General features: G+C 47.0%; 1 protein-coding gene across 1 annotated transcript in view; it reads right to left on the minus strand.

Moving 5' to 3' along the window:
* ADARB2 (adenosine deaminase RNA specific B2 (inactive)) overlaps positions 1-25922 on the minus strand; it is a 365713-nt gene that overhangs the window by 123732 nt on the left and 216059 nt on the right. The window contains exon 2 of the mRNA XM_036910803.2: positions 312-398. Within this exon, the coding sequence (XP_036766698.2) occupies positions 312-398 (87 nt within the window). The remainder of the gene's footprint in view (positions 1-311; positions 399-25922) is intronic.

Raw genomic sequence — 25922 nt, forward strand, 5'->3', positions numbered from 1 at the left:
CTGCTATTATTTTCTTACCATGCAGGTGGGGATGGGATTCTGGGTGCGGATGGAACCAGGTGGGGACAAGATTCCCAATGGGGATGGAACCAGGTGGCAATGGGATTCCAGGTGTGGAGGGAATCCAGGTGGGGATGTGGTTCCAGCTGAAGATGGATTTTCTGGTGGGGACTGGAACAGGGCCTCCTGCTCCAGGAAGCCTAGACAGTGCCCCCACCCCACACCAAGGGCCCCAGCCTTTCAAGACCATGGCAGACCCCCTCTGCACATCGGCCGGGGCCCCTGCATTCTTTAGGAAGGGAGCTGCTTACTCAGATTGTCGTCATCCTCCTTGTTTGCGGCCCCAGGACTTAGGTGCTTGAAGGGAGTCATGAAGGCTGATGACATGCTTACTTTGTCTGGAAAGAAAAGAACAGGAAAGGCACTTTGACATCCCATGTCAGAAAAAACCCGTATTTTGTGTTCTTATTACTGAGGGTTTAGACAAAAGAGGTTGACAATGCGTTTGGTTTCAGCCACTTCATTCTAGCTCAGTCTTATATTGAATTTCTGACAACATTTTATCAAATTCCTCTCTCCATTCAATTTTTTTTTTTTAGATAATTATTTTTAATTGAAGGGTAGCTGACGCACAGTATTACATTACATTAGTTTCAAGTGTACAACACAGTGATAAAACATTTATATACATAATTCTAGGTTCCAGCTATCACCCTACCAAGCTGTTACAATATCTTGACTATATTCCTTATGCTATACATTACATCCCGGTTACTTATTTATTTTACCATTGGAAGTCTGTCCTTTTTTTTTTTTTTTTTGTGAGGGCATCTCTCATATTTATTGATCAAATGGTTGTTAACGACAGTAAAATTCTGTATAGGGGAGTCAATGCTCAATGCACAATCATTAATCCACCCCAAGCCTAATTTTCGTCAGTCTCCAATCTTCTGAGGCATAACAAACAAGTTCTTACATGGAGAACAAATTCTTACATAATGAATAAGTTACATAGTGAACAGTACAAGGGCAGTCATCACAGAAACTTTCGGTTTTGCTCATGCATTATGAACTATAAACAGTCAGTTCAAATATGAATACTGATTTGGTTTTTATACTTGATTTATATGTGGATACCACATTTCTCTCTTTATTATTATTATTTTTAATAGAATGCTGAAGTGGTAGGTAGCTACAAGATAAAGGTAGAAAACATAGTTTAGTGTTGTAAGAGAGCAAATGTAGATGATCAGGTGTGTGCCTGTAGACTATGTGTTAATCCAAGCTAGACAAGGGCAATAAAACATCCACGTATGCAGAAGATTTCTCTCAGAACGGGGGGGTGAGGTTCTAAGCCTCACCTCTGTTGATCCACAATTTCTCACCTGATGACCCCCCTGCGACTGTGCCTGTCTTAGGTTGTTCCTCCCTTGAGGAATCTTACCCGTCTCTGGCTAACCAGTCATCTTCCGGGGCCATACAGGGAAATGTAAAGTTGGTAAGTGAGAGAGAAGCCTTATTGTTTGAAATGGTTAGCTTTTTATTTCTTTGCATATTTATGCCCTGTAGCTTCTATGCCCAGCATTTGTCTTGAGGTATCTTTACCACTTGGAAGAATTATGATACTCGGTAAATTTGATATGAGGCACAAATTCTATTTAAGGGTTGTAATTAGGAAGGAAGAAGAAAAGCTATAGAAGTAGCAGGCGGAAGAAAACATGGGAAGATTGATTATTTCTTTGACATATCTTCTTGTAGAGTAACTTCAGCATGTATAGGTTTTAAGCTACTACTTAAATTGCGCACAAACATTAACATAATAGGAGTATAGTTACATAACCAAAGCAGACCTGTAATCTCTTCAACAGATGGTGCTGGCAGCCATCTCCAGTGAAACCAAGAAAACCAGTTAGGCACCTTAGGCATTTGTAAAAACTTATCTATGATATGGTGGATATTGTCCAACTGAACTTGAACAGTCTGAGAGAAATCAGACAAATTAAAACAACCCATTCCTGGGGAATGTTCACATCCCTTATGTTCTTTTAACAGTAAATAGTCTGTAGTTGTAAGATTTTGGAGCGCTACAATTTGCACTTCTCCTAATTCTTGGTTGAGTTCCAACAGTATAGATCCAGTCAAATTTGTTGTTTTACTGTATGCACAGGCCAGCTTAGATATCTCCTTCATTCCCATGGCAAGTCCAGGAGCTGGTGGGATGAGTGCATCTACAGCTGTAGCAGTGCGTGGATCTTTGTTGGGGTTTTTTGATGATCATCTTCTGGCATGAGTCTTCCTGAGAGTGCTGATGTTGGAAGTTCTCTTTCATATCGTATCTTAGTTCATTTTCGGGGTAGCCCAATTAGGCTTTGATCTTCTGTATAAACGCAAACAGACCCTTTGCCTACACTTTTATATGCCCTTTATACCCTTGTGTAGAACTCATTGGAGGTTACCACACAGGAACTGCCCTTTCTTTTTTGTTATGTTTCATTTTGTTTTGTTTTTGGTATCACTAATCTACACTTACATGACAAATATTATGTTTACTAGGCTCTCCCCTATACCAGGTCTCCCCCGTAAACCCCTTTACAGTCACTGTCCATCAGCATAGCAAAATGTTGTAGAATCACTACTTGCCTTCTCTGTGTTGTACAGCCCTCCCTTTTCTCCTACCCCCCATGCATGTTAATCTTAATACCCCCCCACTTCTCCCCCCCTTATCCCTCCCCACCCACCTATCCTCCCCAGTCCCTTTCCCTTTGGTACCTGTTAGTCCATTCTTGAGATCTGTGATTCTGCTGCTGTTTTGTTCCTTCAGTTTTTCCTTTGTTCTTATATTCCACAGATAAGTGAAATCATTTGGTATTTCTCTTTCTCCGCTTGGCTTGTTTCACTGAGCATAATACCCTCCAGCTCCATCCATGTTGCTGCAAATGATTGGATTTGCCCTTTTCTTATGGCTGAATAGTATTCCATTGTGTATATGTACCACATCTTCTTTATCCATTCATCTATCGATGGACATTTAGGTTGCTTCCAATTCTTGGCTATTGTAAATAGTGCTGCGATAAACATAGGGGTGCACTGATCTTTCTCATACTTGATTGCTGCATTCTTAGGGTAAATTCCTAGGAGTGCAATTCCTGGGTCAAATGGTAGGTCTGTTTTGAGCATTTTGATGTACCTCCATACTGCTTTCCACAATGGTTGAACTAACTTACATTCGCACCAGCAGTGTAGGAGGGTTCCCCTTTCTCCACAGCCTTGCCAACATTTGTTGTTGTTTGTCTTTTGGATGGCAGCCATCCTTACTGGTGTGAGGTGATACCTCATTGTAGTTTTAATTTGCATTTCTCTGATAATTAGCGATGTGGAGCATCTTTTCATGTGTCTGTTGGCCATCTGTATTTCTTTTTTGGAGAACTGTCTGTTCAGTTCCTCTGCCCATTTTTTAATTGGGTTATTTGTTTTTTGTTTGTTGAGGCGTGTGAGCTCTTTATATATTCTGGACGTCAAGCCTTTATCGGATGTGTCATTTTCAAATATATTCTCCCATACTGTAGGGTTCCTTTTTGTTCTATTGATGGTGTCTTTTGCTGTACAGAAGCTTTTCAGCTTAATATAGTCCCACTTACTCATTTTTGCTGTTGTTTTCCTTGCCCGGGGAGATATGTTCAAGAAGAGGTCACTCATGTTTATGTCTAAGAGGTTTTCGCCTATGTTTTCTTCCAAGAGTTTAATGGTTTCATGACTTACATTCAGGTCTTTGATCCATTTTGAGTTTACTTTTGTATATGGGGTTAGACAATGGTCCAGTTTCATTCTCCTACATGTAGCTGTCCAGTTTTGCCAGCACCACCTGTTGAAGAGACTGTCATTTCGCCATTGTATGTCCATGGCTCCTTTATCAAATATTAATTGACCATATATGTCTGGGTTAATGTCTGGATTCTCTAGTCTGTTCCATTGGTCTGTGGCTCTGCTCTTGTGCCAGTACCAAATTGTCTTGATTACTATGGCTTTATAGTAGAGCTTGAAGTTGGGGAGTGAGATCCCCCCTACTTTATTCTTCTTTCTCAGGATTGCTTTGGCTATTCGGGGTCTTTGGTGTTTCCATATGAATTTTTGAATTATTTGTTCCAGTTCATTGAAGAATGTTGCTGGTAGTTTCATAGGGATTGCATCAAATCTGTATATTGCTTTGGGCAGGATGGCCATTTTGACGATATTAATTCTTCCTAGCCACGAGCATGGGATGAGTTTCCATCTGTTAGTGTCCCCTTTAATTTCTCTTAAGAGTGACTTGTAGTTTTCAGAGTATAAGTCTTTCACTTCTTTGGTTAGGTATATTCCTAGGTATTTTATTTTTTTTGATGCAATTGTGAATGGAGTTGTTTTCCTGATTTCTCTTTCTGTTGGTTCATTGTTAGTATATAGGAAAGCCACAGATTTCTGTGTGTTGATTTTGTATCCTGCAACTTTGCTGTATTCCAATATCAGTTCTAGTAGTTTTGGGGTGGAGTCTTTAGGGTTTTTTATGTACAGTATCATGTCATCTGCAAATAGTGACAGTTTAACTTCTTCTTTACCAATCTGGATTCCTTGTATTTCTTTATTTTGTCTGATTGCCATGGCTAGGACCTCCAGTACTATGTTAAATAACAGTGGAGAGAGTGGGCATCCCTGTCTAGTTCCCGATCTCAGAGGAAATGCTTTCAGCTTCTCGCTGTTCAATATAATGTTGGCTGTGGGTTTATCATAGATGGCCTTTATTATGTTGAGGTACTTGCCCTCTATTCCCATTTTGCTGAGAGTTTTTATCATGAATGGATGTTGAACTTTGTCAAATGCTTTTTCAGCATCTATGGAGATGATCATGTGGTTTTTGTCTTTTTTTTTGTTGATGTGGTGGATGATGTTGATGGACTTTCGAATGTTGTACCATCCTTGCATCCCTGGGATGAATCCCACTTGGTCATGGTGTATGATCCTTTTGATGTATTTTTGAATTCGGTTTGCTAATATTTTGTTGAGTATTTTTGCATCTACGTTCATCAGGGATATTGGTCTGTAGTTTTCTTTTTTGGTGGGGTCTTTGCCTGGTTTTGGTATTAGGGTGATGTTAGCTTCATAGAATGAGTTTGGAAGTATTGCTCCTCCTCTATTTTTTGGAAAACTTTAAGGAGAATGGGTATTATGTCTTCCCTGTATGTCTGATAAAATTCTGAGGTAAATCCATCTGGCCCGGGGGTTTTGTTATTGGGTACTTTTTTGATTACCGCTTCAATTTCGTTGCTGGTATTTGGTCTGTTTAGATTTTCTGTTTCTTCCTGGGTCAATCTTGGAAGGTTGTATTTTTCTAGGAAGTTGTCCATTTCTCCTAGGTTTTCCAGCTTGTTAGCATATAGGTTTTCATAGTATTCTCTAATAATTCTTTGTATTTCTGTGGGGTCCGTCGTAATTTTTCCTTTCTCGTTTCTGATACTGTTGATTTGTGTTGACTCTCTTTTCTTCTTAATAAGTCTGGCTAGAGGCTTATCTATTTTGTTTATTTTCTCAAAGAACCAGCTCTTGGTTTCATTGATTTTTGCTATTGTTTTATTCTTCTCAATTTTATTTATTTCTTCTCTGATCTTTATTATGTCCCTCCTTCTGCTGACCTTAGGCCTCATCTGTTCTTCTTTTTCCAATTTCGATAATTGTGACATTAGACCATTCATTTGGGATTGTTCTTCCTTTTTTAAATATGCCTGGATTGCTATATACTTTCCTCTTAAGACTGCTTTTGCTGTGTCCCATAGTAGTTGGGGCTTTGTGTTGTTGTTGTCATTTGTTTCCATATATTGCTGGATCTCCATTTTGATTTGGTCATTGATCCATTGATTATTTAGGAGCGTGTTGTTAAGCCTCCATGTGTTTGTGAGCCTTTTTGCTTTCTTTATACAGTTTATTTCTAGTTTTATGCCTTTGTGGTCTGAAAAGTTGGTTGGTAGGATTTCAATCTTTTGGAATTTTCTGAGGCTCTTTTTGTGGCCTAGTATGTGGTCTATTCTGGAGAATGTTCCATGTGCACTTGAGAAGAATGTATATCCTGTTGCTTTTGGATGTAGAGTTCTATAGATGTCTATTAGGTCCATCTGCTCTACTGTGTTGTTCAGTGCTTCCGTGTCCTTACTTATTTTCTGCCCAGTGGATCTATCCTTTGGGGTGAGTGGTGTGTTGAAGTCTCCTAGAATGAATGCATTGCAGTCTATATCCCCCTTTAGTTCTGTTAGTATTTGTTTCACATATGCTGGTGCTCCTGTGTTGGGTGCATATATATTTAGAATGGTTATATCCTCTTGTTTGACTGAGCCCTTTATCATTATGTAATGTCCTTCTCTATCTCTTGTTACTTTCTTTGTTTTGAAGTCTATTTTGTCTGATATTAGTACTGCAACCCCTGCTTTCTTCTCACTGTTGTTTGCTTGAAATATGTTTTTCCATCCCTTGACTTTTAGTCTGTACATGTCTTTGGGTTTGAGGTGAGTTTCTTGTAAGCAGCATATAGATGGGTCTTGCTTTTTTATCCATTCTGTTACTCTGTGTCTTTTGATTGGTGCATTCAACCCATTAACATTTAGGTTGACTATTGAAAGATATGTACTTATTGCCATTGCAGGCTTTAGATTCGTGGTTACCAAAGGTTCTAGGTTAGCCTCTTTAGTATCTTACTGCCTAACTTAGCTTGCTTATTGAGCTGTTATATACACTGTCTGGAGATTCTTTTCTCCTCTCCCTTCTTGTTCCTCCTCCTCGATTCTTCATATGTTGGGTGTTTTGTGCTGTGCTCTTTCTAGGAGTGCTCCCATCTAGAGCAGTCCCTGTAAGATGTTCTGTAGAGGTGGTTTGTGGAAAGCAAATTCCCTCAGCTTTTGTTTGTCTGGGAATTGTTTAATCCCACCGTCATATTTGAATGATAGTCGTGCTGGATACAGTATCCTTGGTTCAAGGCCCTTCTGTTTCATTGTATTAAATATATCATGCCATTCTCTTCTGGCCTGTAGGATTTCTGTTGAGAAATCTGATGTTAGCCTGATGGGTTTCCCTTTATAGGTGACCTTTTTCTCTCTAGCTGCCTTTAACACTCTTTCCTTGTCCTTGATCTTTGCCATTTTAAGTATTATGTGTCTTGGTGTTGTCCTTCTTGGATCCTTTCTGTTGGGGGTTCTGTGTATTTCCGTGGTCTGTTCGATTATTTCCTCCCCCAGCTTGGGGAAGTTTTCAGCAATTATTTCTTCTAAGATACTTTCCAACTCTTTTCCTCTCTCTTCTTCTTCTGGGACCCCTATAATACGGATATTGTTCCTTTTGGATTGGTCACACAGTTCTCTTAATATTGTTTCATTCCTGGAGATCCTTTTGTCTCTCTCTATGTCAGCTTCTATGCGTTCCTGTTCTCTGATTTCAATTCCATCAATGGCCTCTTGCATTCTATCCATTCTGCTTATAAACCCTTCCAGAGTTTGTTTCATTTCTGTGATCTCCTTTCTGGCATCTGTGATCTCCCTCCGGACTTCATCCCATTTCTCTTGCGTATTTCTCTGCATCTCTGTCAGCATGTTTATGATTCTTATTTTGAATTCTTTGTCAGGAAGACTGGTTAGGTCTGTCTCCTTCTCTGGTGTTGTCTCTGTGATCTTTGTCTGCCTGTAGCTTTGCGTTTTCATGGTGATAGGAATAGTTTGCAGAGCTGGGACGAGTGACGGCTGGAAGGACTTCCTTTCTTGTTGGTTTGTGGCCCTCCTCTCCTGGGAGAACAGCGGCCTCTAGTGGCTTGTGCTGCGCAGCTGCGCGCAGACAGGGCTTCTGCTTCCTGCCCGGCTGCTATGGAGTTAATCTCCGCTGTTGCTGTGGGCGTGGCCTGGCTCGGGCAGCTACTCCAAAATGGTGGAGTCGCGTTGGAGCAGGAGCTGCTGGGAGGCTATTTATCTCCGTAAGGGGCCTCCCTGCTCCCTGCAGCCCAGGGGTTAGGGTGCCCAGAGATCCCTCGATTCCCTACCACTGGATTAAGTGTCCCGCCCTGCCCCTTTAAGACTTCCATAAAGCCCCCGCCAAAACAAAACAACGACCACCGAAAAAAAAAAAAAAAAAAGAAAAAATTTTTAAATTAAAAAAAAAAAATTTTTTTTTAATTAAAAAAAAAAGGTGGTCACTCGGTTTTCTTTATTCTCCGGTGCCAGCCTCGGACCTCTGCTCACTGGTCTTGCTGCCCTGTTTCCCTAGTATTGGGGTCCCTATCCCTTTAAGACTTCCAAAAAGCGCTCGCCAAAACAAAACAGCAAAAAAACAAAACAAAACAACAAAAAAAAATGGTCGCGCGCTTTTCTTATGTCCTCCAACACCCGGCCTCCAGTGCCTGCTCACTGTTCTTGCTGCCCTGTTTTCCTAGTATCGAGCGCCCTGCACTCTGGCCCGGATGGCTGGGGCTGGGTGTTCGGCAGCCCTGGGCTTCGTCTCCCTCCCGCTCTGCCTATTCTTCTCCCGCCGGGAGCTGGGGGGAGGGGCGCTCGGCTCCCGCCGGGTCGGGGCTTGTATCTTACCCCCTTCATGAGGCGCTGGGTTCTCGCAGGTGTGGATGTGGTCTGGATATTGTCCTGTGTCCTCTGGTCTTTATTCTAGGAAGAGTTGTCTTTGTTATATTTTCATAGATATACGTTGTTTTGGGAGGAGATTTCCGCTGTTCTACTCACGCCGCCATCTTCCACCCCTCTCCACGTCCAATACCCTCTCCATTCAATTTTAAACTTTCCAAGTTCCCTCCTTCTTGTCTTTGGCCTCTCTGCCCCTCTTGTGCATTGCCCCTCAGGCTTTGCTGGAGCGTCCCCGTGGCGGTGCCCTTGCGAGCCTGCGGGCTGCTGGGTGGCCTGGGAGCAGGTGGGGAGGCTGCGGGGCAGCAAGACTCAGGTGGGTAAGCACGCTGCTGCCCTCCTGGTGGAGAGCTGCTCCGTGGGCCTGGAGTGCGTGAACAGAGGGGACTCTGAGCAGCTGGACATTTGGCTGTTCTCCGTGCATTTGGGCAGGTGGAGCAGGAGTCCTCTCAGGAATGCATGATCCCTGGATGCCCACAGCCTGCAGTCCGGGGGTACCTGAGGGCCAGACCCAGACGTGTCTTGGGCCCCAGACACCCCCCAGCCCAGCACAGCGGGGACCTACTGCTCAGGACCTCTCCTGCATAATTGCTGCCTCTAGTCTCAGCAATTTCTCCCTCACACAGAGCAGTTAAGGTGATTAGAGGTTGGAAGTACAATTGGGAGGAATGGAAAGTTGACTAGTGAAGGTGCAGAGGAGCAGCTCCTGATTTTAGCGGGCCCACCAGTGAAGTCAGGGTGCCTGTCCACAGAGGGGCCTCTCAGGGCAGGACGGGTGGCTGGACACCCAGGAGCCTGCCTCCGCCCACACTCCTGCCTTCACAGTCCCTCCTGCCACCTGGCGGTGAGTCCCCATGAACTGATCACGTTAGGGTGCTGTCACCACCACTGACTGAGGGTGCTGCAAGGGGCCACGGCCCTTTCCTGCTCCCCCTCTTGGCGGGCCCAGTGCCCTGCTCCTTGGGTGCTGAGTTTCCTTGCTGTGCAGGGTCTCCCCATCTCCCAAGGGCAGCGTTTTAGTGTGCTCTCTGCCTCTGCTGCCTCTTGTTGGCATCTGCTGCCAGTCAGCAGAGCTGTTCCCACCCTCGAAGGTGACTTCCCACAGGAACATTAATGAGTGGCTGAACATGCCCTTCGCTTTCGGGTGTCCAGACCTGGGCGGGAGGCTTGCTCTTTCCCTTCCAGTTCTGAGCCTCTGCTCTCTTTAGCCTACCTTCCCAGAGGCCAGCGGAGTTCACACTAAAATTCATTCAGGTGCCTGTTAACAGCATAACGATGTAATGTTCTTTGAAAGAGAACAATAAATAACTCAAATGTAAAGCATCTGCCCCTTCTTCATTCTGCTGTGCAAGAAAATCAGGCCAGGGAAGGCAAGGCTCTCCCAGATACTTTCAGCCCAAGCTAATTCACTACAAGACAGTGACATCTCCTGCTTGAGCTGTGATTTCATTAAGGGAGCCCCAAAACACCACACAGAGTGTGGGGCTCAGATGATTTAGTTTGGAGCATCTCAAAATGAAATTACAGTTTTCCAATAAAGCAGGGTTACCAGCCATTGTTTACTCACAAAAATACACTAAACCATTTTAGACCTCACCTTAGCAAAACTGTGAAATATTTAAAGATTGTTTAGATTCATCAAAAGTCTTGTCTTCTGGGGTTGCCAGATTTATCACATAAAAACACAAGACACCAAGTTAAAATTGGGTTGCAGATAAACAACAGACATTAAAAACATATATATATATATATATATATATATATATATATATATATATATATATATATAAACCTCCAATATTGTGTGGGACATACATATACTGAAAAAATTATTCATTGTTTATCTGAAATTCAGATTTAAGGCAAAGGACCTGAATAGACATTTCTCCAAAGAAGACACGCAGATGGCCAACAGACACATGAAAAGACGCTCAACATCCTTAATCCTCAGGGAAATGCAAATCAAAACCACAGTGAGATAAGCCTCACACCCATTAGGATGGATATTGTTGAAAAAAGACAACTAGAAAATAACAAGTACTGTGAGATGTAGAGCAACTGGGCCCCTTGTGCACTGCTGGTGGGAATGCAAAATCATGCTTCACGATGAAACCATCAATCCTGCTTCTGGGTACACACCCAAAAGAATTGGAATGAGAGACTCAAAGAGACATTTGCACACCATGTGCAGAGTAGCAATGTTCACAATGGCCGAAAGCTGGGAGCAACCAGGGTGTCCAATAGATGAATGGATAGACAAAATGTGGTCCATCCACATGGTGGAATATTATTCAGCTGTAAGAAGGAAGGAACTTCTGCAATATACTCCAACATGGATGAACCTTGAGGACATTATGTTAAGTGAAATAAGCAAAAGACAAATACTGTGTGATTCCACTTATGTGAGGTCCCTGGGGAGTCAGAATCATAGAGGCAGGAGGTAGCATGGTGGGGACCAGGCTGGGGTCAGGTGGGGAGTTGGTGTTTTATGGGGACAGTTTCAGTTTGGGAAAATAAAGTTCTGGAGGTGGGTGAACATGGAAAGCAAGTGAAATCCATGTGAGAAACAGCTGTTCCAGACAAAGCATGGACAGTGTGCTTAGAGTGTTGTCAGAGAGGGTGGGGGCTACATCTCTTGTGTAGGATGGTCACCATGACAGTCATGCCTTTCCTCACATTGCTTCCCCAGAGTCTGTCAGCTGGCGTCTCTGTTCAGTTGGTTCAGTATGAGCAGGACTCTGATGTCTGGCTGGTTTTACTGTGGCCATTACAGCTGCCTTCTCAACATCTGGCTTCATACAGGTTACTGATGTGAAATGGAGGCCACTCTTTCATTTTGCTCAGTTCTGGACAATTTGGGCCCTCCGAGAGAAGCTGGTGAAGGGAATTCCCATACTTGGGCTGCCTCCCCACCTCCCACTGCAAAATCTGCAAGAAGGAGAAGGAAGGCGGCTGGCAGGGGTGGCCGGGCAGTCCCACAGTTCAGCCATTCGTGCCTTTGGCTGCCCAGCTCAGGCCCAGGGCGTCTGATGTCAACCAACTGGAAATCAACCTGAGAGCAATGCAGCCACCAGGATTGGCCCTGGTGTAGAGTGCCTGGTACAGACAGTGCCTAATATAGATAGCACCTAGTGTAGACAGCATCTGGTGCTGTCCTCCAATCAAGGACCATTCTGGGGGGAAGGCCTAGTCATTGTTAGTTATCTTCCAGCTGTTTTTAATGCATTACTTCAAATGACCCAGGACATTTGCATAATAAACCATGTTACTCATTGCAAAATAAATGGCTTTGTTGAAATGATTTCATATATTTTAGGTCATGTGGGGAAGCATTTTCAGAAGGCAGAAGCCCTTTCCTGGAGCCATATGAGGTCAGTTTGGTTGAGAATATTGATAATGAAGAGCAAATAAAAAGTGGTAATGGCCTAGAGACAGATACATAGGCCAAGACAAGAAAACAGAGAATTAGGAAATAGAGTCACACCTATATGATCAATTGATTTCCAGCAAAGATCTCAAAGTAGTTCAATGGGGTGGAGAAGTCTTTTTAATAAGTTGTGCTGAAAATCCGTGCATCATGTGGGAAAAAATGAACTTTGAGCTCTCATACCATATATGAAAATTATCACAAAATGGATCATAAATCCTAAATGTGAAATCTAAAACTATAAAGCTTGCAGAAGAAAATATAGGAGATTGCTTTCATGGTTTTCATGTGGGCAGATTTCTTAGGACATAGAAAGCACTAATCATAAAAAGATTGTTTTCATCAAAATAAAAAGTTTCAGCTTATTGAAATACACTGTTGAGAAAAGAAAAAGCAAGCCACAGATTGGGATAATATATTTACAATCAAGACAGCTGATTTGTACCCAGAATATAAGAACTCTTGTAATTTAGTAATAAAGGACAAAAAAAAAAATCCAAGTTTTAAAAAATTGGGCAAAATACTCGAAGAGAAACTCGATAATGGAAAATATACAAATAGCCAATAGCCATATCGAAACATGCTCAACAGGGAGACACAAATTAAAACCAAAAAGAGATATCAATACGCAACCATTAGAACGGCTAAAATTAGGAAGACTGATGATGCAAAAAGTGGGCTAAGATGCAGGAAATCAGAGCTCTCATCCACTAGGACAGTAGTTTTGGACAATGTTTTGGCTATTAATATATACCAGTTCCACTTCTAGATAATTACCCAAGATAAATGAAATATGTATGTTCAAGAAAAGAGATTAGGTCAAGAATGTCTAGAGGAATGTCATTCATACAGCTCAGAATCAGAAACGTACAGATGCCCATTGCCAGCAGAATGGATAGTCGGGTTTTGCCCCACGTGTACAATAGGAGAGAATCGGCAATGGACAGCTGAAGTGTTAAAATGCATTATGATCTGGACGAATCTCTGAAACACTTAGTTGAGCAAAAAAATCTAGGCAGAAAGGAGAATGTGCTGTATGATCCCATTTATATGAGGGTCCAGGACAGGCAGCAGAGCTCTGGTGGGGGAAGACAGACAGTGAACTGCCCTGGGATTGGTGCAGATTGGCAGGGAAGGGATTCAGGGACTCTGCCTTGATGACAAAGTGTGTGGAGTGTGCACAGTGGCATGCATGTCACACGTGTGGATGAATTTGTTATGAAACGTAACACATGCAGTTTGTGCACTTCTCCATATGTAAATTCTAGTTCAATCATTTAGATATACTAAAAGGTGAAAAACATAACTGGCAGGAAAAAATAAATGATGTAAGCAAACACCCAACTATTATTTAGCTTGGAAAGGGGATGTGGAAGGTGCAGGCATGAAAGGAAGGTGTCGCCAGGAAGCATTGACCTGCTTACATAGTCACACTCCTCACAAGGAACTTGGAGTGGTTTTTCCCACTTTTTAAAAAGAGATTTGAAAGCATCAGTGTATTAAAAGGGCTTTTGTGTTGCAACAAGAAAAACGACCACCTCAAAGATAAACCCTTTGGAGCCACCCCAGGATTCACATGAAGACGATCGCGTGTATGAGAACCATGGGGGAAACAGCCAGTGGAGGTCGCAGAGAGATGAGTGGGTACTATGAACATCAGGACCAGCCGCGCAGCCCAAGACTCAGTTTACCCATGAAAACCAGGAAGTGTGAGAAGGGCTCCTTTTTTGGAGGCTGCTCTGTGGAAGTAATGTTTACTTTCACAAGCTGATTGGTATATGAACAATTTATGAAACAATTTTTACCAAGTAAGGTGAAAAAATTTAAAAGCCCTCTGGTGCCTGAGCACATCAGTTACTGGGAAAAATCCACTCATGTGAAACAGCTAACACATTTGCTGGAACTTTCAATAAATCTGTCATGCTGAAATATCTAAGGATTCCATCTTACACTCTGCCTCCTGGAAAGCACTAAATATTTCATGGTGTAGGTTATTTTTAAAAGACACATAAACTGAGCACATTGGTTCTGCTCTTCTGTCAACAATTTAAAGTGAGGCCTGCACTGGTGTCCTCGGCTTTTGTAGGCCATGGCACCCCGATCTCGCTGAGCTCAGCTGTCTTGGACAATCGGGTGCCCACAGAAGAAAGTGGCAGTTGGAAGTCACAGAACTCTGTCAGTGCCTTTGGGCTACAAACCTCAGCCTCTTCCAAGTCCCCTTCTTCTGTGTTCTTGTTGCCAAAACACACTCTGACAGATGGCCTGCCTCAAGCCTGACCCACTTTCCTTCATAACTGTGTATCCTAATTGAATACAGGTACATCCTAATGGATGCTGCTTCTGTCTAAACACAAACGCAAATCAGTTTGAGCAGGTGGGCTACCCCGGGAAGCAAGAAAATAATTAACCTCCGTGCAGGCAGGAGAAAGGAAACACATTTCAGAATAGAAGCAAAGCCTTTCTCACAGATTTTCAGGAACATGTATCTTAAAACACCATTTTCAAGCTGCCATCCTATGACCAACACAAGGGAATTCAGGCAACATTTTTTTTTAAGAGAAGATACTGGGTCTGCGCTGAGTTTTGTGACACATAGAAGGTTTGAACTCAAGAGAGCGTGGAGTGTCTTCTAGTAACTTCCAGATGGATAAAGTCATGAGTGGCCTTGAATGGGTCCACGTGAACTGGTGGCTGGCCCCACAGTGACTCATTCACTGCATGACTGGACTGTGTCCTCCCCCAGAATTTATGTTGGAGTCCTAACCCCAGGGCTTCAGAATGGGCTGTGATCCGAGGTGGGGTCTTTACAGAGGTGAGCAGGGTACCCTGAGGTCATGGGGCGGGCCCTGTCCCCAGCTGACTGGTGTCCTCATAGAGGAGGAGATCAGCACACAGACACATACACACACTGTGATGACTGACTGAGGTCACAGGAGGAGACGGTGTCTACATGCCTAAGAGGGAGGCTCAGGAGAGCAGCCCTGCACACACCTGGATCCCAGATCAGCCAGCAAATCTTTATAGTATCAAATAGTTGCACACCTAATCAATAATTTCAAATATGATGTTGAGAAGGAACAATGCCTAAAGACCTGGCCTGGTGGGGGTCTAATGGAGGCCTACTCAGGAGGTACTTGGTCAGCTGGGCCCTACAAGCCAGTTACCATGTGCACTGTGTCCTCACCCATGAGTCAGTTACAATGTCCACCATGTACTAGGCACAGGGACAGCACTTGAGCAGGGGCCTGGCTCCAAGCACACCCTCTGGAAGGATGAGTCAGGCCTTAGCCAAGTTAAGGGGGAGCCGCTCCGGGCAGAAGGAGGCACACGTGGGGCTCTGAGTTGTAGGCCAGGGTGCCACTAGGTGTCCAGAACCTGGTGGCTCTGTGTGGGTGGCTCCCCATTGCCATGGGCACGGGGCCTTGATTCTGCCTTGGGGGCCCCGGGGACTAGGGCCAGCAAAGTGAAGTTCTGGGTTGTGAGAGATCAGCAGAGGGGCATGAGGGATGGGAGAGAGAGAGAGAACAGAGAGACAGAGATAAAGGGAGGAGAGGCAGGGACAGGGAACAAGAACCCTCCTTCAGGATGAGTCTGAAACCTGACATGGGTCCTTGGGTGGCCCTGCACTTGTCCCACATGATAACCATCATTTGGATGCCTGTCCCTGAAGGGTGGGATGGCTTCCTGGTGGCCTGGGCTGGCTGGTTCACATACTGACTGTGACTAGAGCTGTGGCTCTGTGGGGGACTCTAAGGGATAGAGGGGCAGGGAGCAGGGGTGGTGAAAGGGAACGTAGGAAAGCACAAAACCACATATGTTTCTACTGGAGCCGGAACTTCTGCGTGAGGACACAGGTGTGGTCCCCTGTGGGAACTGGAAAGAAGCTGGAGTGTGTGGTTGTGGGGAGTGGAGCCCTTTCACCCTTTAGGGTCTCAAAAGAAGTCAGAGGGTAAATGTCAGCCCCAAATGTTGATCCTAAAAGAACATCTCCCTGTGTCATTATGTCCACCGACACCATAGCAGCCATCCCACAGCCAGCTGTTTGTGGGAGGCGACAGTGCTCTCGGCCAGAGGGGGTAGGTGACCGAGGGCTCCAGCGGTAGGTTAAGTCGAGGGCAGGGTGGAGCTGAGATCAGGTGCCTGTGTGGCTCACCAGCTCCGAGAGCCAGGGAGTGGGGGGAAGTCTACACGGGTGATCGGGCGAGGCTCCAGTCGGCAGTCCTATCAGATGATTACCTTCAACCTGGGAATCCTCACAAACAACCCCACAGGTTTACATTGGCACCCCAAGGACTCTAGTGACCCCCAGAGATAATCTATTATTCTGCTGGTTCTCTTTCTCTGAAGAACCCTGAGTGAACAGTGTTCATATCCTGAAATACGGTTGTTTTCTATATGGGCCATCATAGATTAGTAGAACCCAAATTAGCAGCCATATCTGTTTCCTACCTCCTCATAACTGGTCCTGCCCCCACCCCACAGAGGTGCAATACCGTCCAGGTCCAGGAACTTGCAGACTCGCTTTCTCAGATGGTGGCTGGTATCTTTAAGTTTTTCTCAGAATGTAGTGCGGGGCTCACGCTTCCTCATTTGGGTGTGGATTTCAGGCTGGGATTTCACAGTGAGAATGAGGTGGTGGTGAACATTTCCATGATATTTCTGTTGACTTGTCTGGGTTTACAATCCTCTGCCAGTCTGCCCTGGTATGCCCTGGGCTGTTGTCCAGTGTAATTATTAGCAGCATTTGCTCACTCACAGGAGTGTCCAGGTTTGGATGACATAGCCTAAGGTCATCCTGCTTACGAAGCTCTCCTCCAGAGGTGGGCAGCCTGAAGGCAGCTGAGCTTCCTTCTGATTCTAAAACAAATTGCTCACTTCCTACTGGACGTTATACCCAATTGTTTTACAGGCATTTCTGAGTCCATCTGCTCAAAACTGGTAAGGAAAGTAGCATTCCCAGTGTTCCTCTGGCCCATTTTGTACTATCCATCCAGGGTCCAAACTAGAGACTCCGAGTCACTCCGACCTCTGTCCTTACCCCATGTGTCAATGGGTTTCCCAGCTCCTCAGACTGCATCTTCTGGCATTTCTTGTTTCTCACCCCTGCTCTCGCCACATCTGCTCTTACCTGGGTTCCTGCAATGATCTCCCCTCTATCACGTTTACCCTTTAAAAGTTGTTGCCAAAACATCTTTTCTGGGATGTAAGTGTGCAAAGGTCCAGGAAGTAAAAGCATGGGACCTCTTGGAGTCACACGGTCTGCATGGCCAGAGTGCAGCCCCGGGGCAGGTGAGAGAGTGTAGGGTGGGCGGCAAGTGGGAGAAACAGGACCAGCCCACAGGCTCCATTTGCTACCAATGCTGCTGAGAACTACCCTGGAGGCATGGTACTTCTGAGGGTGAGGCCAGGTGCTGTGACGAGACTGTGTTCTACAGAGACCACCATACGGGGCTCACAAGGGGATGGTGCCCACGTGAACAGAGGTCTTCACTCTCTGAGACAGAGTTCCACTGAACCCACTGCTCAGAGGTCTCAAACAACAGCCAATGGAAGCTGACACAGAAGATGGATGTAAACCCCACTGTGGTGAGTGTGTGACCTTGTCTACGCCAAATGCCTCCTACCTGATGCCCTTTGATGATCCTCAGTGCACTTTGTTGCAGTCTGCATGTCATGGGGAGTTGCTTGGTGACAGCGGCAAGGTCAGAACTCGCCTCATTTGCTGCCTCCCCTGTGCACCCTTTCCTGCATGGCTGGGCCCCTGTCCTCTGCCTGCCTCCAGTACTTACCACCCCTGCCCCACGCGTGACTGTCATCATGCATCTCCAGTAGAGCCCCTTCTTTACCTATGCATGCTTATCTCACCAGCTGGACTGCCACCTCCCTGGCAGAGCCCGATTGTCCAAGACAGCTGCCTTGTCAGGATCCACCTACAAGCTGTGGGATCCTCTTCCAATGCCAGCCATTCTTGGGCATCTGTTTCCTCTTCTCTGAAATGTGTATCATTATCGACATCATCACCTATGTTATGCGGCTGTCATGAGAATTAAATGAGAAGGGAGCTGACACGAGGCACACCCAATACATGCGAGCCATGGTTAGTTTAAACATGGTGACCACATCAGTCTGTCAAGTAGGATACAGTCTCTATCAGCTTTCAGTACATACTTAATGACTCTTGCATTCCTGAGGTCAGTTGGATCTAGTATTATTTTTATTTTCTAATGTTACTTTTATTAATTAAGGCATTGACCTGAGCTCATTTGAAAACTAGAAATAAGATATTAAGACACCTCCCAGCAGGTCACCCTCTCCTCCACTGACTTTGTTTAGCCCCACTGTCAACACTAAGGTCTACCTCAACACTTCGAAATGTGGCTAATTTCTCATCTCTTATATGAATTACATATTCTAAAAATGGAAAATAGAACACTGAGTACATAAGTAATTGTTTAGAGAGTGGGTCAAAGTGTTAGTATCGGGATTTGCAAGTCTAAATTTATTTCCGTTTAGACTGGAGAACCTGGGTAATGTATGAAAATGATATTTATTATTTTTAAGTTCCCCAATGGACTTGTCCTTTCATGCAGCCCATCTTAGGCTAAGTGCATGCTGCTAAATTGTCATTCCAGAGGCTGGCCTAGCATGCCCACAAGATCAAAGCAGGCTTTTTCTGTTTGACATGTGATAATCTATGACACCCACATGTCCTATGGAGTGTCGTGGTGACTCTCTCACTCTTGCTCAGATCCACCTCGCCTCTGTGCCACACTGTCCTTCACATCAAGTACTGTCCCTGGTGAGTCAAGGCTACTTGAACCCAGGGGGCACAGAGCCTGCCATTCATTGACTCCATCATTTGTTTAGTCCACAAAGTTGAATGGCACACTTACATGTCCCAGGATCTAGAATACTCTGGAACAGTCTAGAATAATCCAGAGCTTCCTGTTCTTGCTTTGTTTTCTGCAGAGCCTTTATTGCCCTCTTCAGTACTATGTAACATACTTGCCTAACTGTCTCTCTCCCAACTAGAATGCACACTTCCTGTGGGCAGGCAGTTCCATCTGTCTTCATGATAAGACCCTGCAATTTGCAGACAAGCCCTTTTTAAGGGATGGGTGGGCACTAGCCAGTGGGATTTGAACAGAATTTTGGCCACAATGTCCTTTCTCTTTGTCCCTGTTTTCATTACACTGTGGCATTTCCTTCCTTTCAGACTGAATTCCACTGATGGCAAGGTCACCAAACCCATTACTTGGGTCTCTGCCTCTCAGCCTCTTGCTAATGAAGGCCCAGAAGTCACAGGAGGCATGTTACAGACATTCTGCAGGAATCACCATGTGGTTTGGAAAATCTTGCCCTGAGATTATTCTGTAAGATGGACTCTCGTATGTTTGGAGGTTTTCTGGTATTGTCTGAAGATCCCGTCATGGAGAGGGATGCTGGGGAATAACCGACCAGATGAGAATGTTCCCACATCATGTAATCAGAACAATGACAGCTCAGTGATAATGTGGCACAGAGACAGAACTGGACAGTTACCTGCCCTCAGGGAGGGCAGGCAAGGAGGCACACTGCAGGACGCTGGGTGGGGCAGCTCTGGGTGACGTGTCACGTTCTGTGGCAGGCCTGGACCTGCCCGTGTTTGCAGCAGGCCTGGATAAAGGAGGAAGGAATGGAGGAGAGCATGTGGTGGACAGCATGCGGAGCCTGAGCGTGGACAGCAGGAGCCGACTCAGGGTCCCCACGCTCTCCAGGAAGAGCCACGCGGCAGCATTCACACTGTCAGAGCCACCAGTTGTCTGTGCACACCCACTATGAGGCGCTGCCCGCTCAGCTGTCCAGGTGCCTTAAGAAAAGGCCGTTTACAGAGAGAAGCATGCTGCCTTGTGAAGTCTTGGGTTCTTATTACTGCCAGTGAGCAGCAAAGTAAGTCGAAGGCTGTGCGGGAGATGGATTTTCTGTTGGATGGGCAACATGTGTGTTCTTCGCTATTAGATTCCATGAAAATCACTCTGCAACCTAGTTCAGCCTGGTAAAATTAGATCTGAGACTATTTAATTTTGTTTCAAGAGTGTTTTTCCCATCTGATGCCTAGCCTGAGGACACACCGTGATAAAATACCTTGAGTTATTACCAGCTCTGAGCACCTCTGTCTAGGCGAGACTCACACAGTATTATGTATTTTCTCAGTGGTCTGGTGCCTGGGATAAAACGCAAGCCTGCCCATTACTGAGAGGCTCATTTTTTATGCTCCTAGTTTGCATTCCACATGGTTTGGTAATCAGATGTGGCAAATGGATGTTTTTAATTTGCCTGAGTGTGTGTTTCATGCATTTTGGAGTCAGAGCCTCTGAACGACCGAATGCTCTAGGGAGTAACTGGGCGGGCAGGCGGCTGAGTGGGTCAGGCCCAGGGGTGACTTAAAAGCAGGAGGCAGGGGTTTGAATTGTTTCATCTTTGCCTGGAAGCCTCTCCATTTCGGAGCTCTGATGAGAACTGAAGAATTGGAGTGTTCCAAGCACCCCTTGCACGGCCACCAACCACAGCAACAAACACCTCTATTTACTCACCTTCCTGCTGAGGTTAACGCCATCCTGCTGGGGTCCTGTGCTTCCCGGGGCTTTGGTATCTCACCAGCAGGGGGCTCAGCAGCCCTGATGCTCCCCTCCTACAGGTGAGGCCCAAGCCGGCCTCGGGCCCATGGTGTCAGCTTCCCGAGGAGGAAGGAGGCATGGGAGCACCGAGCTGGGGCACTGAGCCCTGTGGGGGCCTCAGCTCTAACAGTGGGACTGTGGAGGCGAGACTCCCACCTGCACAGCTGCGAGGCTGGCGCTGACGTACTCACGATGCGAGTTCACTCTTGTTTGTTCCGAGGAGAGGCGGTGCACAGAGGCGGCAAGACTGGGGTTGCGTGGTTGACAGTGGGCCACCACTTCTTCAGCGCTGACCGACGGTGGGTGCCTGCCATCCTGGGTGCCCTCACTAATTGCCACAGTGTCCTTTCTGTGCAGCCTCAGAATCTTCAACACAAGGGCTTGCAGAGCCAACACCAACTGGCTGGAGCTGGCATGGGGTTCAGACCATGTCAGGAAACAGACTGTTATTTAGCTTTGGGTCCCCAGCTTCTACCTAGGTAGAAGTTTCGTAATGATTTGCAGGACTGGCTGGGGCCATCCCAGATGCAACCTGCTCTGCTCCTTATCTCTCTTTACTTGTCCACCTGCTCTTAGAGCTGAGAGATCCACTCAGTCCAGTTGGGTTTTCTTGTCTGTCTTTAGAAACTGCAGAAGACCTGGGACAGCAGTTCCACCAAACCAAGAGAGGTGTCATTGCCAAAAAGTTTCCATGAGCAAACACTCTTGGGGGAATGCTACTATGCTCTAGAAAATCAGGCAGATTTCTCTTCTGCAGGCTTATAAACTTGGGGTCTCCCAGACAGGGTAAGCACAAACCCTGTAGCTCGTTTTCATGGGCATCTCATGGAACTTCTGCTCCTCAAGGTGTGGCTTGAGGAGTGCAGACCAAAGAGGCATCTTGGCATTCCCTGCAGGTGTTTCCTGCATCAGCTGAGCATCTATGGCAGGGATGGGATGCCTAAGTTTTATTTGGCATGAAAGCCTGTGCATGTATGTAGGCCAGTGTCTCATTAGGGCATGGGGGCATCTCAACTCTTATTTCCCAGTGCTTCATTCATCAACGTTCCAGTGTGTTTCTTGAGAGCCTGCTATGTGCTAGACGTTGTTCTGCACAGTGGAGGGTCAGCAGAGAACTTAGACGCCTCTCTGTCTAAGCTCCAGGCACATTTCCCTTCATGACCGAGCAGTGCAGATTTTGGTCCAAAGTAAGTCACCCACACAACCTGGAAAGTTATCCTAATTTGGTGAAGTCCATCACATCTAACCCTTAGTGTAAAATAGTCATTCCTAGACATCTGCTGAAATGGGATAAATCAGAGGCGCCCACCCAGGAGTCAGATGTGGGCCCCTGAGTGGGGGCTTATTGCCATGGGGCCCCCATTTTCCTCCCAGTGCCTAGAAGCCCCACTTCCTGACTCCCAGATGGCTGAGTGAGGCTGACCCCCTCAGCTCTGTGGGAGGCCCAAGTGGCCCCATCAGCCTAACCCACTCTCCTGGCCAGGTGGACCCCAGGATTTATGTGGCCCACAGCAAAATGAAATCATGGGGTTCCTTATCCAAAGAGCACAAGGAATTTCCAGGGGAGACCGTGCAGTGGTGAGCCAAGGAGAAGCTGCTTTGTGGGTGGGCCCCTGGCTCCACTCAGAGATGAGAGCTGTGCCTGGAACTCTGGGCTCTTTGACGGCCAGAGCAGCTCCCTCCCCGAGTTCTGAGGTAAGATTGTGAGTTGGGAGCTGATGCCTCACTGTCCTAGGAGTGCCTGGCCTTCCAGGCCACTGGCGCAGCTCACATGGGAAGAAGGCCTGGGATGGAGGGATGCGCGTCCTGTTCGGTGTGCGGTGCTGGGTCCAGCCCTTGGCAGCCCATGAACCACCAAATACATTTTCTGACACTTGCAATCAAATGCCTCCCAACTTCCATAACCACTCATTACTACAAACCTGCACCTTTCCTGTCAGCTGTGCATTCCTTATTCGAATGGGAATTATAGCATGTCCCTGGGCCACTGTAGTTTCCCAATGACAAGCACATTGAAAGAGCTCTAAATCAGGTTAAGTGGCACCATGTCCACCCGGTTATCATCACCCAGGAGCATTGGCCTCACTGTATCTGAGCCTAGCCATCACTCCCCACCTGTTCTGGGTGAGGGCAGGAACCCCAAATGACACTCAGGAGTAATTGCTAGGCCCAGCTACCACCCTTGAAATTGCGAGGTAATTTTTGAAGAAGTTCCTGCTACAACAGTCAGTAAGAGGCATGATCCTTCATTCCCACCATCTCTGGGAGCTCCTTTGAGCCAGTGAGGAGACAGGCAGCAATGGGGGCAGAGCACCCCTGAAATCCACGTAGGACTGAATGGCTGCCTCGGGCATGAACCAGTCTGGAGATGGCGGGTACTGTGTTCAGATGGCCCCCAGTGCTTCCTCTCTGATCCCCACATACCTCTTCACACGGCGCAGCCTTTGGGAGTGTGTCCCTGCCCCAGCTCCTGCCACATACACATGTCGGTGGGCTTGTTGTGGCATCTGTGTTGCAGAGATGACTTGGGCCAGCTCACTGTGATCCCAGTGCCCTGGCAGGGGGAGGCTGATGCCTGCGTGGGTCTGGGTGTTAGCACAGCCATCCCAGTGATATTAATCAGAGACAGTGTCTCGGCCCCAGTTGCTTGTGAGTCGGGGTGCTCACAGAGAACCAGAGCTGCCATCCTCCTTCCAAAGCTGGGCAGCTGCCAGATGAGCAGAAGTACCTGCCAGTCACAAGCTCATGTCCATCAGTGTCATCTCAGTGACAGCCTCTAGAGTGCCCTGTGTCTTTAAATTAAAACATAAGCTTTGTGGTCCAGAAGGAGGAGGAGTGGGAGGCAAATCCTTTCTCTGAGAAGAAAGTGTTCCAGGAGCTGCCTGTGAGGATGGCCGAGCATCTCGGGAGGGCGGTGGAGGTTCATGGGGAGAGCTCGGCTACAGAGCCTTCCTTGAGCTGCCAAGCTTCTGGGGGAGCATTTCCGAGTGTATCTCCTGGCCCTGCCTCTCTGTGATGCCCACTAGAAGCAGCAAGGAGGCCATGTGGATGGGTCCCCAGCAGTGAGCTGAACAGCTCGGCCAGTAACTCTGTGTAGCTGGGGCTGTCATTGCTTTGCTGTTGTTTATTGGCATGGGTGCTGTTGGTACCATGCATGGGTGTCAGAGTAGCCAGGCCAAGGACAGCCGCATGTGGGCAATTTGGGAGGTTCATATGTTTGAGAGCACAGACTGCTCCTGCTGCCTGGGCACCTGGTCAATCACACACCTCAGCCGTCTGTTCCTTACGCACCCCAGGGCAGGGCTTTGCAGGCAGCAAGGTCACTCTGCACACCCACTCGGGCCTGATTGTGGTTACTCGGTACTGCCCAGAACCCAGCCTGGCCCCAGCCACTGAGAAAGCCTTGCATTGCTCAGTGAAATCTGTGGGCTAAATGGGTGCTGACCAGACCCCCAAAGGCAGAGTGAGGAAAAGCTGCTTTGAAATCCCCAAAATGTGTACTGTAACAAAATGTGCTAGGACTGTGTTTCTCAACCCCATGGAAATAGTAGGTCTGTTTCTCTTCAGCTTTTGGTTGAATTAAGGACACATAGCTTGCTTAAGCAGCAGACACCCCGCCCTCTTTGCCCACATTAAGTCTCAGGTAGAAGCCTTGCACAGGCAATCCCGGGTGTCGAAGCCAAGGAGGCCTGAGCCTCCACCCAGAGCCCCGAGGTGACACCGACAGGGGTGAGTGGAGTGGGGAGAGGGAGAGACCCATCCCTGCGGGTGAGTGGAGAGCCATTGGCAGGGGTGAGTGGAGTGGGGAGAGGGAGAGACCCATCCCTGCGGACACATTTCTACCATGCTCCATGCCTGTGAAGCTTGGTGTGGTGTGCCGGTAATAGGTGGTTATGCATTATGGACTGTGTACCAAGAAGAAAGTGTAAATGCATAACCTCAACAAACCTCACAACAGCTGTACCTTAACTGCTTGCGGTCAGTGATGTGGGTGGGGGTGAGGGGTACTTAGCAACTTGCTCAAATGCCAGCTGTCTGAGTCCTGGGTCTCGTAGAGAAAGCCGCTCTGCAGAGATGCACCCTGACCAGGAGTCTGTGTGCCAGGGAAACACAGTGCCCCACATGCATGTGCTCACGGTGCTGACTGGCACTCAGTGCCTCTGAGAAGCCTCATACCCAAATGAACCTGTTTAGCAAACTCTCTGATTACTACTGTACTGTTCAGAATTGCTGCCTTGATGCAGGCACAGGTGTTTATCTTGATGAATGGACTGAGCATGCCGGCTGGACCCCGGTCCTCCTCTGCATTTCAGCCCCTTCCTCATTGCAGGGCTGGGTAGCCAGCTGCCCGCTGCAATTGACCTCTCACCCCACCTCCTTCAGCTACTGGGACCTGGGACGGACAGATGCCCTTGCCTCAGGACACACCTTCTTTCCATTTAGCCCTGTGGCTGCAAGTACAGCTGCCTGGGGTGGACAGGGGCAAGAGGGACCACTTGGCAAGTGTGGTGAGGGTGATGGAAGTGACAGGTAATTGTGCTCCTCCAGGGTCTGCTTTCCTCCTCTCTGCCACTTCCTTATGTCAACCCCATGGGCTCCTAGAAGTAGACATGCCTTGACTTTTTCCCGATGGATTGGGCCAGTTCATGCTCCTGCCACTAGGGTACACCTCCACTGGCTGCTCCTCCACCTGCAGAGGTGGTGCTCAGCTTAGAGCTCCCCACAGCAGGACTGATGCCCACCTGTGCCATGCAGGCATCAGTGAGAGGCCTGCTGGGGCCTCAGTGGCTCTTCCTTCACTGGCCTTGGTCAGGCCGTTCCTGACTGGCCATGCCTGCCTTTCCACTCCCAGCCACCCAGGCGACTGAGCACAGTGTCTGGGAGGCCCCTCGTGGGCAGAGCACCTGCTCCTGCAGGCATACTGGGGCTCCAGTACCAGCTGGCCTCTATCTACCAGCCTAGCAGGACCAGGGCCCTAACAATACCAGCTCCGTCTCTAGGCCAGCAGATGACAGGGGGTGGTCAAGCAAAATCCTCCCTGCCTTTTGCCTGGGCCCAAGAACTTTTTTAACCTAGAGCCAAGAATTTGGTGCTGTTCCTCCTCTCGTAACTGTCTGTTGGTGTCCCCAAAGACAGGACAGCTTCCCAAAGCTACAGGTACCGTGGATCTGATCCTAGGCTGAAGGATAGGTCAGTGCCACCCCG

The sequence above is a fragment of the Manis pentadactyla genome, chromosome 3 (assembly GCF_030020395.1).
Source record: "Manis pentadactyla isolate mManPen7 chromosome 3, mManPen7.hap1, whole genome shotgun sequence".
Taxonomy (NCBI): Eukaryota; Metazoa; Chordata; class Mammalia; order Pholidota; family Manidae; genus Manis; species Manis pentadactyla.